We start from the raw sequence: 12,323 nt of genomic DNA, 5'->3' as shown, positions 1-12,323 counted from the left end.
CATCATCTAGATTTGACTTGATCTAAGTGAACCTGTTTTAGCAGGGGGTTGGACTAGATGATCTCTCGAAGTCTCTTCCAACCCCTACCATTCTATGATTCTGACCTATGTCCTTCATGTCAGAAAGCCATATTACATTTGAAGGTCTCACTTTAAACATGCGTGTAAGTGTGAGATCTTGTTCTTTGCAGATCGAAGCCAGAATTACAGGTGCCTGCTACATCTACAAATCAAACACATGTATCCACAATGAATGCTTAAACTATGACTTTCCTGTTCCCTAGACTGAATGCAAGATCTCAGTTGTTTTCTGTCACTACTTCATGATGACCAATTTCATGTGGCTGCTAGTAGAGGCTCTTTATCTAAACTGTCTACTACTCTCATCCCTTTCTCATGGAAGAAGATACTTCTGGTGGCTTGTTCTCTTTGGATGGGGTAAGTAAGGCATTTATATGAAATTAAAAAAAGCAAGATGTTAAGCAAGGCTTCATCCATTCCCTTAAAAATACTGGAATACTCCATTAAAAATACTTTAACTGAAGTGCCTAGCTTGGGCATTACTTGGAATTTGTTTTTACATGCATATTAATGAGAAACTATCAGTTTTTTTAAAAGTACAGCATCAAATTCTCTGTGAAATAAGTGGAAAACTAAGTACATATGGGAACCCACAGAGGGAGTTACAGTGCATTTAACTTTCTTCTCCCTTTTGAAAACACAGATACCCCTAGGGAGTTACCACAACCATAAAAGTTAGGTATACCTTGTTCTTGTTCATGCAGAATATAGTTACACAGTCTTCTGAGAATGAGGCTATCTGGAGTCACAGCAGGCATGCTTGTGGTCCTGATATTGCTATATCCCATACTTCGAACAATTGCATGAATAAAGTAGCTCAGTCTATTAAATAATAGTGCCGGCATGAGACAGCAGCATCCACACTCCTTTTTTTCTTGCAGTTTGCAATAAATTTAATTGTTCTGACCTTTGTAATGCCTTAGAAATCACAAACTAAGTGGCTGACCACATACAGTTGCAACGTAAAGGAAAAAGCAGAAAACTCCTTTATGGCAGGTGAATGCACTTGCCTATGGGAATTTTTGGTCAGTTTAGGGAGGCAATCCTTATGTGTTGCTATCAAAGTTTAAGGTACAACTAAGCAAAATTCTTGGTGTTTTGGGGAGACTTCAAATGGTGTTTTAGGAAGGTTTAAGGCAGACGGCATCATGTGTTTGAAAAGTGCTATTCCCCAGTATTTTCTCAAGTTAAAGGCAGCCTTGTTACATAAAAATGAGCTTTAATGTGCTATCTACATGCAAGTGCTAACTTCAAGTGAGGTCACACTGGTGAACTGTGTTCATGTTAATAAAACGTTGCAAGTTCAGGCCTCTGCGGCAGAACTATGTGCAAAGTAACTCCTGTGTCCCTTTACATCTTCACAGTGATGGGTGCTCACCAAACAGCCAATGTCATCACTTGTTTAACTTCCTCATAAGTATTAGGGGATTTCTTTTCAGGTTTTTATTGTAAGTTTAAAGTAAATCCTGTTACATGGATAGGATCTAAAGGATAATTGCAGTTCTGAAAACAAGTGATCTATATCATCACAACAGAGTTTCAGTGGACAAGATTTGGATTAATTGATGAAACTAGACAACCACAGTTTTTGTTTAACTTCTCACAGGCTTTCCAACACTTTTCACCCTTACATGGACATTAGCAAAATTCTATTTTGAAGACACAGCGTAAGTAATTGTTTCCCACATTATTTTGTATTCTTGGATTGTATTTTTAATTCATTGCTGTTTTTATATGCACACTTTTTTTGTAAACTTCTTGTCATTTGCTCAGATGCTGGGATATTAATCAAGGCTCTCCTTACTGGTGGCTAATCAAAGGACCTATTATAATTTCTGTTGCGGTAGGTTCTTCTGAGTTTGTCATTAGTGATTAGAAGAAAAAAGATTTCAAAATTAAAATCTGGTTAATGTTTGCTGAAATGTTGGTTGAAGCAAGGAATGGCACGATTTCTACTGTAAACTTGCTTGTGTCTAGCGCAAAGTAAAGAGAGGCAGAGAGCTGCCATTCCCCCCAAGCTATCATGCTTCGAACAAATTAAAACTTCCACAGAGTTGTCAGTTTGGTTGAAATTAACAGCAGGTGAATGTCTAAACATCCTTATAATATCTGAAAAGTTTTAGCTCAGGAGTCCAGAATCAGCCATAAATTGTAATAGAAACTTTCAAGGGCAATAGTTTTCTGCTCATAGCTGGTAACAATGATAAAAGCTCTTAAGGCTGACATTTATTGAATAAACAGTTGAGCTTTCACTGATTACGAAGGACAGATGCAATAAGTCATATATATGCAAACTCCATGAATAAAGAAGCTCAAGTTGAATTTTGGTTCTATTTTTCCATATTTTAATAAAGTATTAAATTTCCTCCTACCTCTGTTATTTCCCCTCCTACTAGTGTTCATCTGGCATCAACATCTAAAGTGAAGAGATTCGGGGGATTGCAGTGATGATTTTTTTTTGCTAAAATATGTTTAAGGCATAATCAATGTGCAAAATGAGATTCTGCTTTCTGGTAAAATGTGTCTATTCTTAGTCAAAATTCAGCATTCAGCCTCATCTAAAGATGAATTGATCTGCATGGACACACAAAAATGCATAGGGAGAAACTGATTATGTAAAACTGAGCAGCTACAATAGTAAAGTTGTGCCAAATTGTATTTGTACAAAATTTGATTTGCAAGTTAGGGTTGACTTTAGCTAGCTTTGGAACTGAGTTAATGCTTCTGAGATCTCTTCAGATGCTCTTTGGAGGGGATGACTCATCCCCAACTCCACCTGAGTGTCTATTGACTAAGCTAGTTGTCTCTCCATTGACTACAAAAGCAGAACAGGGTGATTAGCTCAGATGCAGTCATCCCATTGCAGATACCTATATGTAGTCAGATGATGTCTACTAATAACGTCTAAAGATATTAGACAAAATAATGCATCATCAAATGAAAAATAAAAAGAATCATTCACATTATTAACAAAAATTGTTTGCTTAACAGAGTCAAATTCATCTTCAGCTATTTCTTTAAGGACTGGAGACTATTTAGATGCTTCAATGCTGCTAATAGGAACTGCATTACTAATCTTACAACGGTGATCTCAAACTGCACATATTACATAATAACCGAATTTAAAAAAGAAATTTTCATTGCAAAGTTTCACATTAGAAAGTAAACTTTTCTCCTTTTTTCTCCCCTAAATATTGTGAACAGGTCAATTTTGTCCTATTTATCAACATCATCAGAATTTTGTTGAAAAAACTAAATCCTAGACAAATCAACTTCAATAACTCTTCTCAGTACAGGTACTGTATGGAATAATAATTTGAAAAGTCAATTATTTTAATGCTAAATATATATATACAATCTTTTCTAAACAGAGCAGCATTTGTCCAGTGTCACAGACAGGTTTGGGTTGGTTGGCATTGAATTTTAGAAATTTTAAACCTTATCCCATTCCCAATGATATAATTAAAAGGATGAGACTCATCTCACCTAATATTGACTATCTCAACATAATGTATTCAGATTAGTTCAGATGTCTCTGTTCCAATTGATCAATGGGGAGATTAGGAAACTATTCATTATATCTACATTAGACCTCTGACTTAGAGTGAGATAAATAACCCATTATAGATGTCTTTGCCTGTATACAGACTATGAAAGGAGCCCACATTACCTATATTTAGTTACAAATAATTGTCAAATATTCAATGGTTACAACGGGGCAAAATATTTTCTACTCCTTTCTCTTTTCCTGAACTATAATCCCATTCAGAAAGATAGATTGCCAAAACATCATAAGAAAAACCGTGAATATGTGTTACTAATAAGGCAATGAGCATCAGAAAGCTGTTTCCAGATGGTTCCTCATTATGCTTTTTGTCCAATACTATAGTCCCAAGATATACAAACTTCATATTTAGACATCTAGATCCTGTTTTTAACTTCCATTCATTACTGTGACATAAGGGGTGTTACTAGGCTGGGGATTCACCTGCTAGAGAGCAACTCTGCAGAGAGGGACCTGGGAGTTCTGATGGACAGCAAATTAAACATAAGCCAGTAACGTGCCCTCATGGCCAAGAAGGCCAATGGCATCCTGAGATGCATCAAGAAGAATATGTCCAGCAGGTTGAGGGAGGTTCTCCCTCCCCTCTACTCTGCCCTGGTGAGGCCTGTGTCCAGTTCTGGGCTCTCCAACTGAAGAGGGACAGGAAACTTCTAGAGAGTCCAATGCAGGGCTACCAAAATGATCAGGGACTAGAGCATCTTCCTTATGAGGAAGGGCTGCAGGATCTGTGTCTGTGCAGCCTGGTGATGAGGAGACTGAGAGGCAACCTCATTAATAATTACAAGTATTTGAAAGGTGGATATGAGGAGGATGGGGTGACATTTTTTTCTATTGTCTCAAGTGACAGGACTAGGGGTAATAGAGAAAAACTGGAACACAGAAAATTTCCTTTATGTTGGAACATAAGCAAAAACTACTTTACTGTAAAGGTGAAGGAGCACCGAAAGAAGTTTCTCAGGGAGACTGTGGAATCTCCTTCTCTAGAAGAAAACCCACCTGGACATGTTTCTGCATGAGCTGGTCTAGGTGAACCTGCTTTAGTAGGAGGGTTGACTGCTGAGAGGACTAGATGATCTCTAGATGTCCTTTCTGAACCCTACCACTCCATGGTTCTGTGCATGCATTAGTCTTTGCTCAGGGAAATATTACCTTAATTCTTTTCATGTTTTGTGTCAGACGTCTCTCAAGATCAACTCTGCTTCTAATTCCATTATTTGGAACCCACTATATTGTCTTCAACTTTCTGCCAGAATATACCAGCCTGGGGGTTCGTCTTTACTTAGACCTCTGCATTGGATCTTTTCAGGTAAAATGACTGCAAAAGCTTCAGTTCCTTCTTAGTAGTTATTCTAATTTAATCTAGTGTCTACATGACAACTAGTACTGCACAGAAAAACAATAAAAATCATTGAATTCTGAAGCTAGTGTCTCCTCATAGAGTTCATGGTTACCATATCTGAAAGTGTGACCTATATCCTCCTGGCTATAGGATAGAAAGACTGTGTATTTGCAGAGTTTTCAAATACAAGCCAAATTCTTTCAGATGCATGTATAAATTGGATGGTGGGTCAAAGTCAAGCATGGAAAGTCTTCATATATTCCACATACTTACATATGTGGATTATTAATAATCCATATATCTTCTCCGATGTCACTGACGAGGTCAAATTGATTTGGGCTGATGTTAAACTATCCAGGGCAAATTAAAGTTATAGGTCCAGCTCCCTTGCTAGGTCTTTGGCAAATAATAAATTGGCAGGCAAACATATAAATACCAAAATGAGATCTGATGTACATATTAGTCACATACAGACTACTTCCCTGAGGAGTGCTACATGTGTCTCTCAACTGGGTAATAAAAATGGTGTACTTTGGATGCCACCACCTGCTCTGAATTGGCACACAGGAAATGGACAGCTTGAGAAGCCTGGTGCTGACTAGAACAGCTAATGCGGTTCCTTTGACATACCCTCCAGGGGTCTGCTACCTGAGTTATAAATAAGGCAGGGCCCAACTGCCCTTTGCTTTCCTCCTTTTCCCTTAGCTGCACCTCAGAGACTACAAGAAACGTCCCTCTGAATGGTTGCTTTCACTGGCGGATATGCATTTACCAGCGAGCATCACCAAAAATCCAGCAGTTGTGCTGCTTAAGTCCTCTTGAGGATTTAATTGATTGTGTTAGTCCTGTCCAATATATCCTTCAAACCTTGATCTTGACCTCTGATTTGAAATTTGCCTGCATTGAATTAATTAACAGTGTAAAGAATAAGTTAGCTGAGTAAAAGAGTGAATTGTTGAACTAGTATCTGATCACATAGGTCCAACTACCTCCTAGGATTTTCCTGGGTTTATTTCATTTCACATTCTTAATAGAAAGCACTAATTACGCCAGAATTTGATCTCCTCTGACATACAAGAATGACACAGAAGTTGACTGGAAAGCAGTATGAGTTCTTTACAAAGTTTGTTTCCTTACTGATTTACAACGTAAAAAGATTTAGCTCTCAATGTGTTTAACTGTCGAATGGACCATACTTCTGTAAGCACAAACGTGGCAGAACTTCAGTTGTCATACTTTCTATTCTTATGAATGCTTATCACATTACTGATTTTGGTGAAATGTTACTAACTAGTTTATTATCTGGCTGATCACCTTCATTGGAGATACATAAAGGACTTTCCCACTTATGGCAATCCTCTAGCCTCTAGTTATACGCATTAATTCACAAACACAATATTATCATTAAGTCAGATGTTGCAAATAGTTTTTTCAAACAGGTCTAACATTGAACACTTTTTAAATTTTGGTTTTATCTTTTTCAGGGGTTTATTGTAGCAGTTCTCTACTGTTTCCTGAACCAAGAGGTAAAGGAACTATATCCCTTTGAATACTGCTTTCACTGGCAGATATACAAAGTTAATAGTTTCATAAAAGCAGAAAATCAAACCTTTTAGTTTCTTAGGATTTCTTGTTAACATGAGAATCAATGAAGATTCATGGGAATTTATCTTCATGGGAATGAAGCCATCTAGTGGAGAAACGGACTTTTACTATTTTGCTATTCCATCAAGCATTTTGTATCTTTTCTGCATATTTTTGTACTATAACAGGTCTTGCAAAATCTATGCTAGCTCCTGACCTGAAAGTACGGTCTGCTGCAATGATGCAAAGAGTTATCCATTGACTAAAGGGCTATGATTGAACTGGAAATAATTTATATTTATGTTGATTGCCCAACACTCAAACATTATTTTCCAGTATTTTTAATATGTTCATGAAGCTTCCCAATAGTTTTTCATGTTGATAAATCTCATTTTCCATTTAGAGTGGATGTCAGAATTCTACTGTTGATGGGACTGGAACAATTTAATTTAGCTTAGAATCCAGATGTTATGAGAAGAGTGCATCTTAAATTACTCATATAGGAAACATAATGTTTTATCCTTCATATTTTAGGATGGTTTGAAACCCTGGAATTTCCACCTCTTTTCTGCCTACAGTGTAACCAAATACCTAATTTAGAGTAGGACTGTGATTCAGTTTCAGATCACTTAGTTTTACCTGCAGGTCCTAAAAAGAGAGAGTTCTGCTTCATACATATCACTTCACAGGGCATCTCACAGAGTGTCAAAGACGTGTTTAGGAGCGGAAACTTGGCCCTAATCATCACAGTCAGTAAAGTATGGAAATAGCCAACTACAGTTGTCTGTGTTAGAGATAGCTGAACCACACTAGACTCCCTGAGTTGTATTGACTAAATCTACATTTTCTGATGTTAAAATTTAGGGCAGATTAAGCTTTCAGTGAAGATTTAATTGTCTATGTGTGCTGTGATCCATGCAATTTTATCATAAATTTCTAAAATATTAAAACAAATGTCTTCAATTATATTAACACTTCTTTGCCTTTTGAATGAGATTATGGCTATGAGTTATTGGGTGCTTTAAAGATGCTTGTGTTCAGTTAACATTCCTGTTCACTAATGTGTTAATAAATCTAATTTCTTCTGATGGTATAAATATTTATAATCTAAAGATATAATATTAATATAAATATATATTATATATGCCAGTTCTGGGCTCCTCAGCTCAAGAGGGACAGGGAAGTGCTGGAGAGAGTCCAGCGCAGGGCCACCAAGATGATCAGGGGAATGGAACATCTTTCATATGAGGAAGGGCTGCGGGACCTGGGGCTGTTTAGTGTGGAGAAGAGGAGATTGAGGGGAGATCTTATTAACATTTACAAATATCTAAAGGATGGGTGTCAGGAGGTTGGGGCATCCCTTTTTTCTACAGTAGACAGTAATAGGACAAGGGGTAATGGGATGAAGCTGGAACACAAAAAGTTCCACTTAAACATAAGAAAAACCTATTTCACTGTGATGGTGACATAGCAGTGGCACAGGCTGCCCAGGGAGGGTGTGGAGTCTCCTTCCTTGGAGGTCTTCAAGACCCGTCTGGATATGTTCCTATGCAACCTGATCTAGGTGAACCTGCTTCTGCAGAGGGATTGGACTGGATGATCTCTGGAGGTCCCTTCCAGCCCCTGCCATTCTATAATTCTACTCTGACAGGAGAATGTTATTTAGTATTGGTAGACTTTTCAGGTCAGCATAGGAAGGTGGACTGAGGAACACAACTAGAAATTGAAGCAACGTAAGTTAAAAATAGAAATGGGCCTTTTTTCACTTATTTAATTGTGTAACAGCTCTAATGATAAATGTTGCATATTGGGCTCATAGTCATTACATAGGACTCACATAAAGTATGTCCTTACTTCTCGAAAAGCAGGGTGGAGTTCATTTACTCTTTTCAACATGAGAGGCTAACTCCGAGCTAGCCACATGAGATGTTTTCATCAGCACAGAGGAATGGGCATGCTGAGAGAGACCAGATGAAACATTCTCTGGAGGATGCCATTTTTCTATCAGCTACAAAGGCAGCTCAGAGAAACTAGTTTGGACTGAGATGTCTAAATTTTACACTTCTTTATCCATTGTTTCTGTCTTTCCTCTTTCCCATCGCTCTAGTCCCAAACAGTATATGACTGTAACATAGCATTCCTCTTTCCTTTTGAGGTGCAAACGGAAATTGGCCGGAGGTGGCACGGTAAGAGATATGGACTTATGCGAGTGTGGAGGAGGACACGGTGGACCATGCCATCTAGTTCTGGAATAAAAATGACTACATCCATGTGCTAAAGATCTCAAGGTCTGGAGTAATTACATATAAAAGCCTGATTAGGAAAAAAATTAAAACCCAATGACAGAAAAAATCCAAACTCACCAAAATATAATGATTGCAATTTATACTGAGCAAACTGAAGGAGAATCCACTGCTACAACAATTCTCCTCAATGAGTGCCTTTTGCAGGACAAGCACTGCAGTAACAGATTAAACACTGACCATCCTTCTAAACACAAAATAATCCTCTTATCGATATACTATGCATCACAATAAACACAAAAATCACCTCTTCTTGTGTGGCTCCAGTGATTTTCAAATGTATGATGACATTCTTATCTCTATGTCTCAAACAGTGATATAACACTTCATATTACGACTTGTGAATTTTGACTGTATCTAATGAATTTTCTGGCTTGTAAATAAGTCCTACAGTTCTGAAATGGTGTTAGCATGATGACTCTGACATTAAATGGACATGTTAGTAATAGATATGAAAGCACATGAATACACACACTTCTTGGGGCTCTTGTTTTCCGCTTTTAAAGAAGCCTGCACTAAGGACTTGGCCCCAGATCACTCAGATGCAAGAATACCAGCAGCCTGTCCAAATAATTTCCATTGGCTTTCTATCATGTACAATAATTATTTAGCTGCATTAAAGTATGTGAGCAACTGTTCTCACCTAAACAGGGCTATTGAACATTTGGTCTTTGTCCTTTTCTAGTCAGCTTTTTTCCAATATGACAGGAGGCAGGAATCCTCATAGAGTAGGGAGGGAATATCCTCCCGTGAGATAGCAGAAGCTGGAAACAGAAGTGGCTAAAATCAGAAGATGTGACTCGATTTAATCAGAATATCAATATCAGTTTTGATAGAATTATATCAATATCAGTTTGATATCAATATCAGTTTTGATAGAATGAATATTAACTTCACTGTTTTAGCAAATTCAATCATGAATATAAAATGTTGAGCAGAATTAAAAAACGTAAGCAATTCCATTTTTAAGGAGAGGGAATGCATTGAATGGAAATTATTTTTACTGAGCTTACCACTAGTTTAGAAGCATGTGCATACTAATCACATAAGATTATGTTTCTAGAAGTTCTTGTCTGTCACATTCAAAGTCTGATAAAACAGGTATGGAAAGTGTGAGTAACAGAAACTCCTTAACCTTTGAAGAGTAAATTTTGCTATGTGTGACTTACTTTCACTTGGAATAGGGCCAGAGCAGTAGAAGATTGACCTGAAGATAGAGAATGATTCTCAGGGTCTGCAAATTGCTTCTGGATTTACATTGCAATGAGCAAAGACAGAAATAAAACAGATCTTCCAGATGCAACAGCTGAGCTGCTGTCAGTGCAGTAAGTAGTTTTAGATGCAACTCCCAGGTTTCTGCCATCTTAGGTGCAACTTAAATCACCTGGATTTGGCTTTTATCTTGTATCAGAATAAAATGTATAAAACTGATTAACTTTTCTCCTATTACCTTAAAAGACACTTGCCAGATTTCTAAACATAAGTAATATATTTTACAGCATGGCATCACTAAAGACCCTACCTTCCATTATTCTTGTCAATGTAGATATTTGTGGTAGATCTTGCACTTGGATCACAACAACCTCAGGCAACACTACACACTTGGGGCAGAGGGCAAAGCTATCTAGTAGAAAAAGACCCAGGAGTGTTGGTTGGCAGCCTTCTGAACATGAGTCAGTAGCCCAGGTGGCCAAGAATGCCAACAGCATCCTGGCTTGCATCAGAAATAGTATGACCAGCAAGACCAGGATAGTGATTGTCCCACTATACTGGGCCCTGGTGAGGCTGCAGCTCAAGTGCTGTGTTCAATGTTGGCTCCTCACTACAAGAAGGACATTAAAGTGACGGAGTGTGTCCAGAGACAGGCAACAAAACTGGGGAAGAGTCTGTAGCACCAGTCTGATGGGGAGCAGATGAGGGACATGGAGATATTCAGCCTGGAGACTGAGGGTAGACATCACTCTCTGGAACATTCTGGTTGAGTGAGGTGGGAGTCTGTCTCTTCTCCCAAGCTACAATTGACAGAACAAGAGGAAATGGCCTCAAGTTGCATCAAGGGAGGTTTAGGTTAGATGTTAAGAAAAATTTCTTCACCAAAAGGTTTGTCAAGCACTGGCACAGACTGCCCAGGAAAGTGATATGATCCCTGTCCCCGGAGATATTTAAAATACACATTGATGTGATGCTGAAGGATATAGTTTAGTGGTGGATGTGACACTGGTAGGGTAGTGGTTGGACTTGATTCTAAGAGTCTGTTCCAACCTAAATGACTCCATGATTCTATGATCACACTGTACACCATTTGATTAGTTGCTTCTGTACACATTCAAGTAGCATTTTCTGTTAGACTCTTGTCTATAAGTTTATCATCAATTTTTAGTCTTATCTCAGTCAAGTACTCATCTTTTTGTACTTCTTTTTTTTTCCTATCTAGCTTTGTGCCATATATTGCGTCCCCACACATTATAACTATTGCTAACATCAATTGAAATCAAGAATAATGGCAAAGTCTCTCCTACAAACATTATATATTTTACATTGTATAGTAATAAAATGAATGCTTAATACAATGACTGATATTATGACTAACAGGAAGTAATCATGGTTCTTCTGTCTTTAACATCAAGACAGTGTTACTATTGTTGTTTTACATCATGAAATAATTTCTAATTTGAGTGAAGTAAGAACAGTTTTTCATTCTTTATTTGAATTAACATTCAAGCTGTCATACAGTAAACACTCAGTACCTATACAAAGGGATGTCCAACAATGACGATGACATTGATTTTTTTGAAAGACACTGTAGAGAAGAGAAAACATGAAAATATCAGAAGTGTCCCAAAGTGTTTAGTGAGTTTTAGACTGATCATTGCAATCAAAGTGGCAAAAGTATCCAGTGCCAAAAATCTCAGTGATAAAATTTATCATCTAAACCAATTTGTACCTGAAATCCTTCCATGTGTTAAGATCCCACATCTTCTGTATTTCCTGTACATATCTGTAGGAAAAGGGAGATGTCTTTATCTATATATAATAACTTGGGAATAAGCACGAAACATCCTTTATTTATCATGGTGCTATCCACTGATGATCAGGGAGAGGCCTGGAGATTGAAATTGAGATCAGACACGTGTAATCCACATCATCTTTGATGGCAAAAGAGACAATTGCATCTACACAATCACTGTTTATCTTGAGTTTTGTTCTCATTATTAAGATATTAAGATATTATCCTTAAGGTAGTTATCCATAAGGAATAAAACTTCTAGTCAGATCTCGCCTATTGCAAAATATGTCAGAATGATGGTGAGGTTTTTGGTTAGTTAAAATGTTTTTATAACATACTTTGAAAATCTTATAACTAAAGATGTTAAAAAGGGAATTGTAGTTTGCATGAATATTCAACAAATTTCATGCTTGCAGAACATCAAAGTTGTTTAGTTGCAAATAA

General features: G+C 37.4%; 1 protein-coding gene across 1 annotated transcript in view; it reads left to right on the top strand.

The window, feature by feature from the left end:
* The window catches only part of GHRHR (growth hormone releasing hormone receptor), a 48,771-nt gene extending 39,188 nt beyond the window's left edge, over positions 1-9,583 (top strand). Inside the window, exons 7-13 of the mRNA XM_061996917.1 lie at positions 285-438; positions 1,688-1,748; positions 1,855-1,924; positions 3,286-3,377; positions 4,823-4,952; positions 6,470-6,511; positions 8,725-9,583. Coding sequence (XP_061852901.1) covers positions 285-438; positions 1,688-1,748; positions 1,855-1,924; positions 3,286-3,377; positions 4,823-4,952; positions 6,470-6,511; positions 8,725-8,847 — 672 coding nt within the window. The 3' untranslated portion in view covers positions 8,848-9,583. The remainder of the gene's footprint in view (positions 1-284; positions 439-1,687; positions 1,749-1,854; positions 1,925-3,285; positions 3,378-4,822; positions 4,953-6,469; positions 6,512-8,724) is intronic.
* Positions 9,584-12,323: the final 2,740 nt, after the last annotated feature.

Source organism: Colius striatus, chromosome 5 (assembly GCF_028858725.1).
Source record: "Colius striatus isolate bColStr4 chromosome 5, bColStr4.1.hap1, whole genome shotgun sequence".
NCBI lineage: Eukaryota > Metazoa > Chordata > Aves > Coliiformes > Coliidae > Colius > Colius striatus.
The sequence above is the reverse complement of the archived record's forward strand: the minus strand, read 5'-3'. Positions and strand labels throughout refer to the sequence as shown.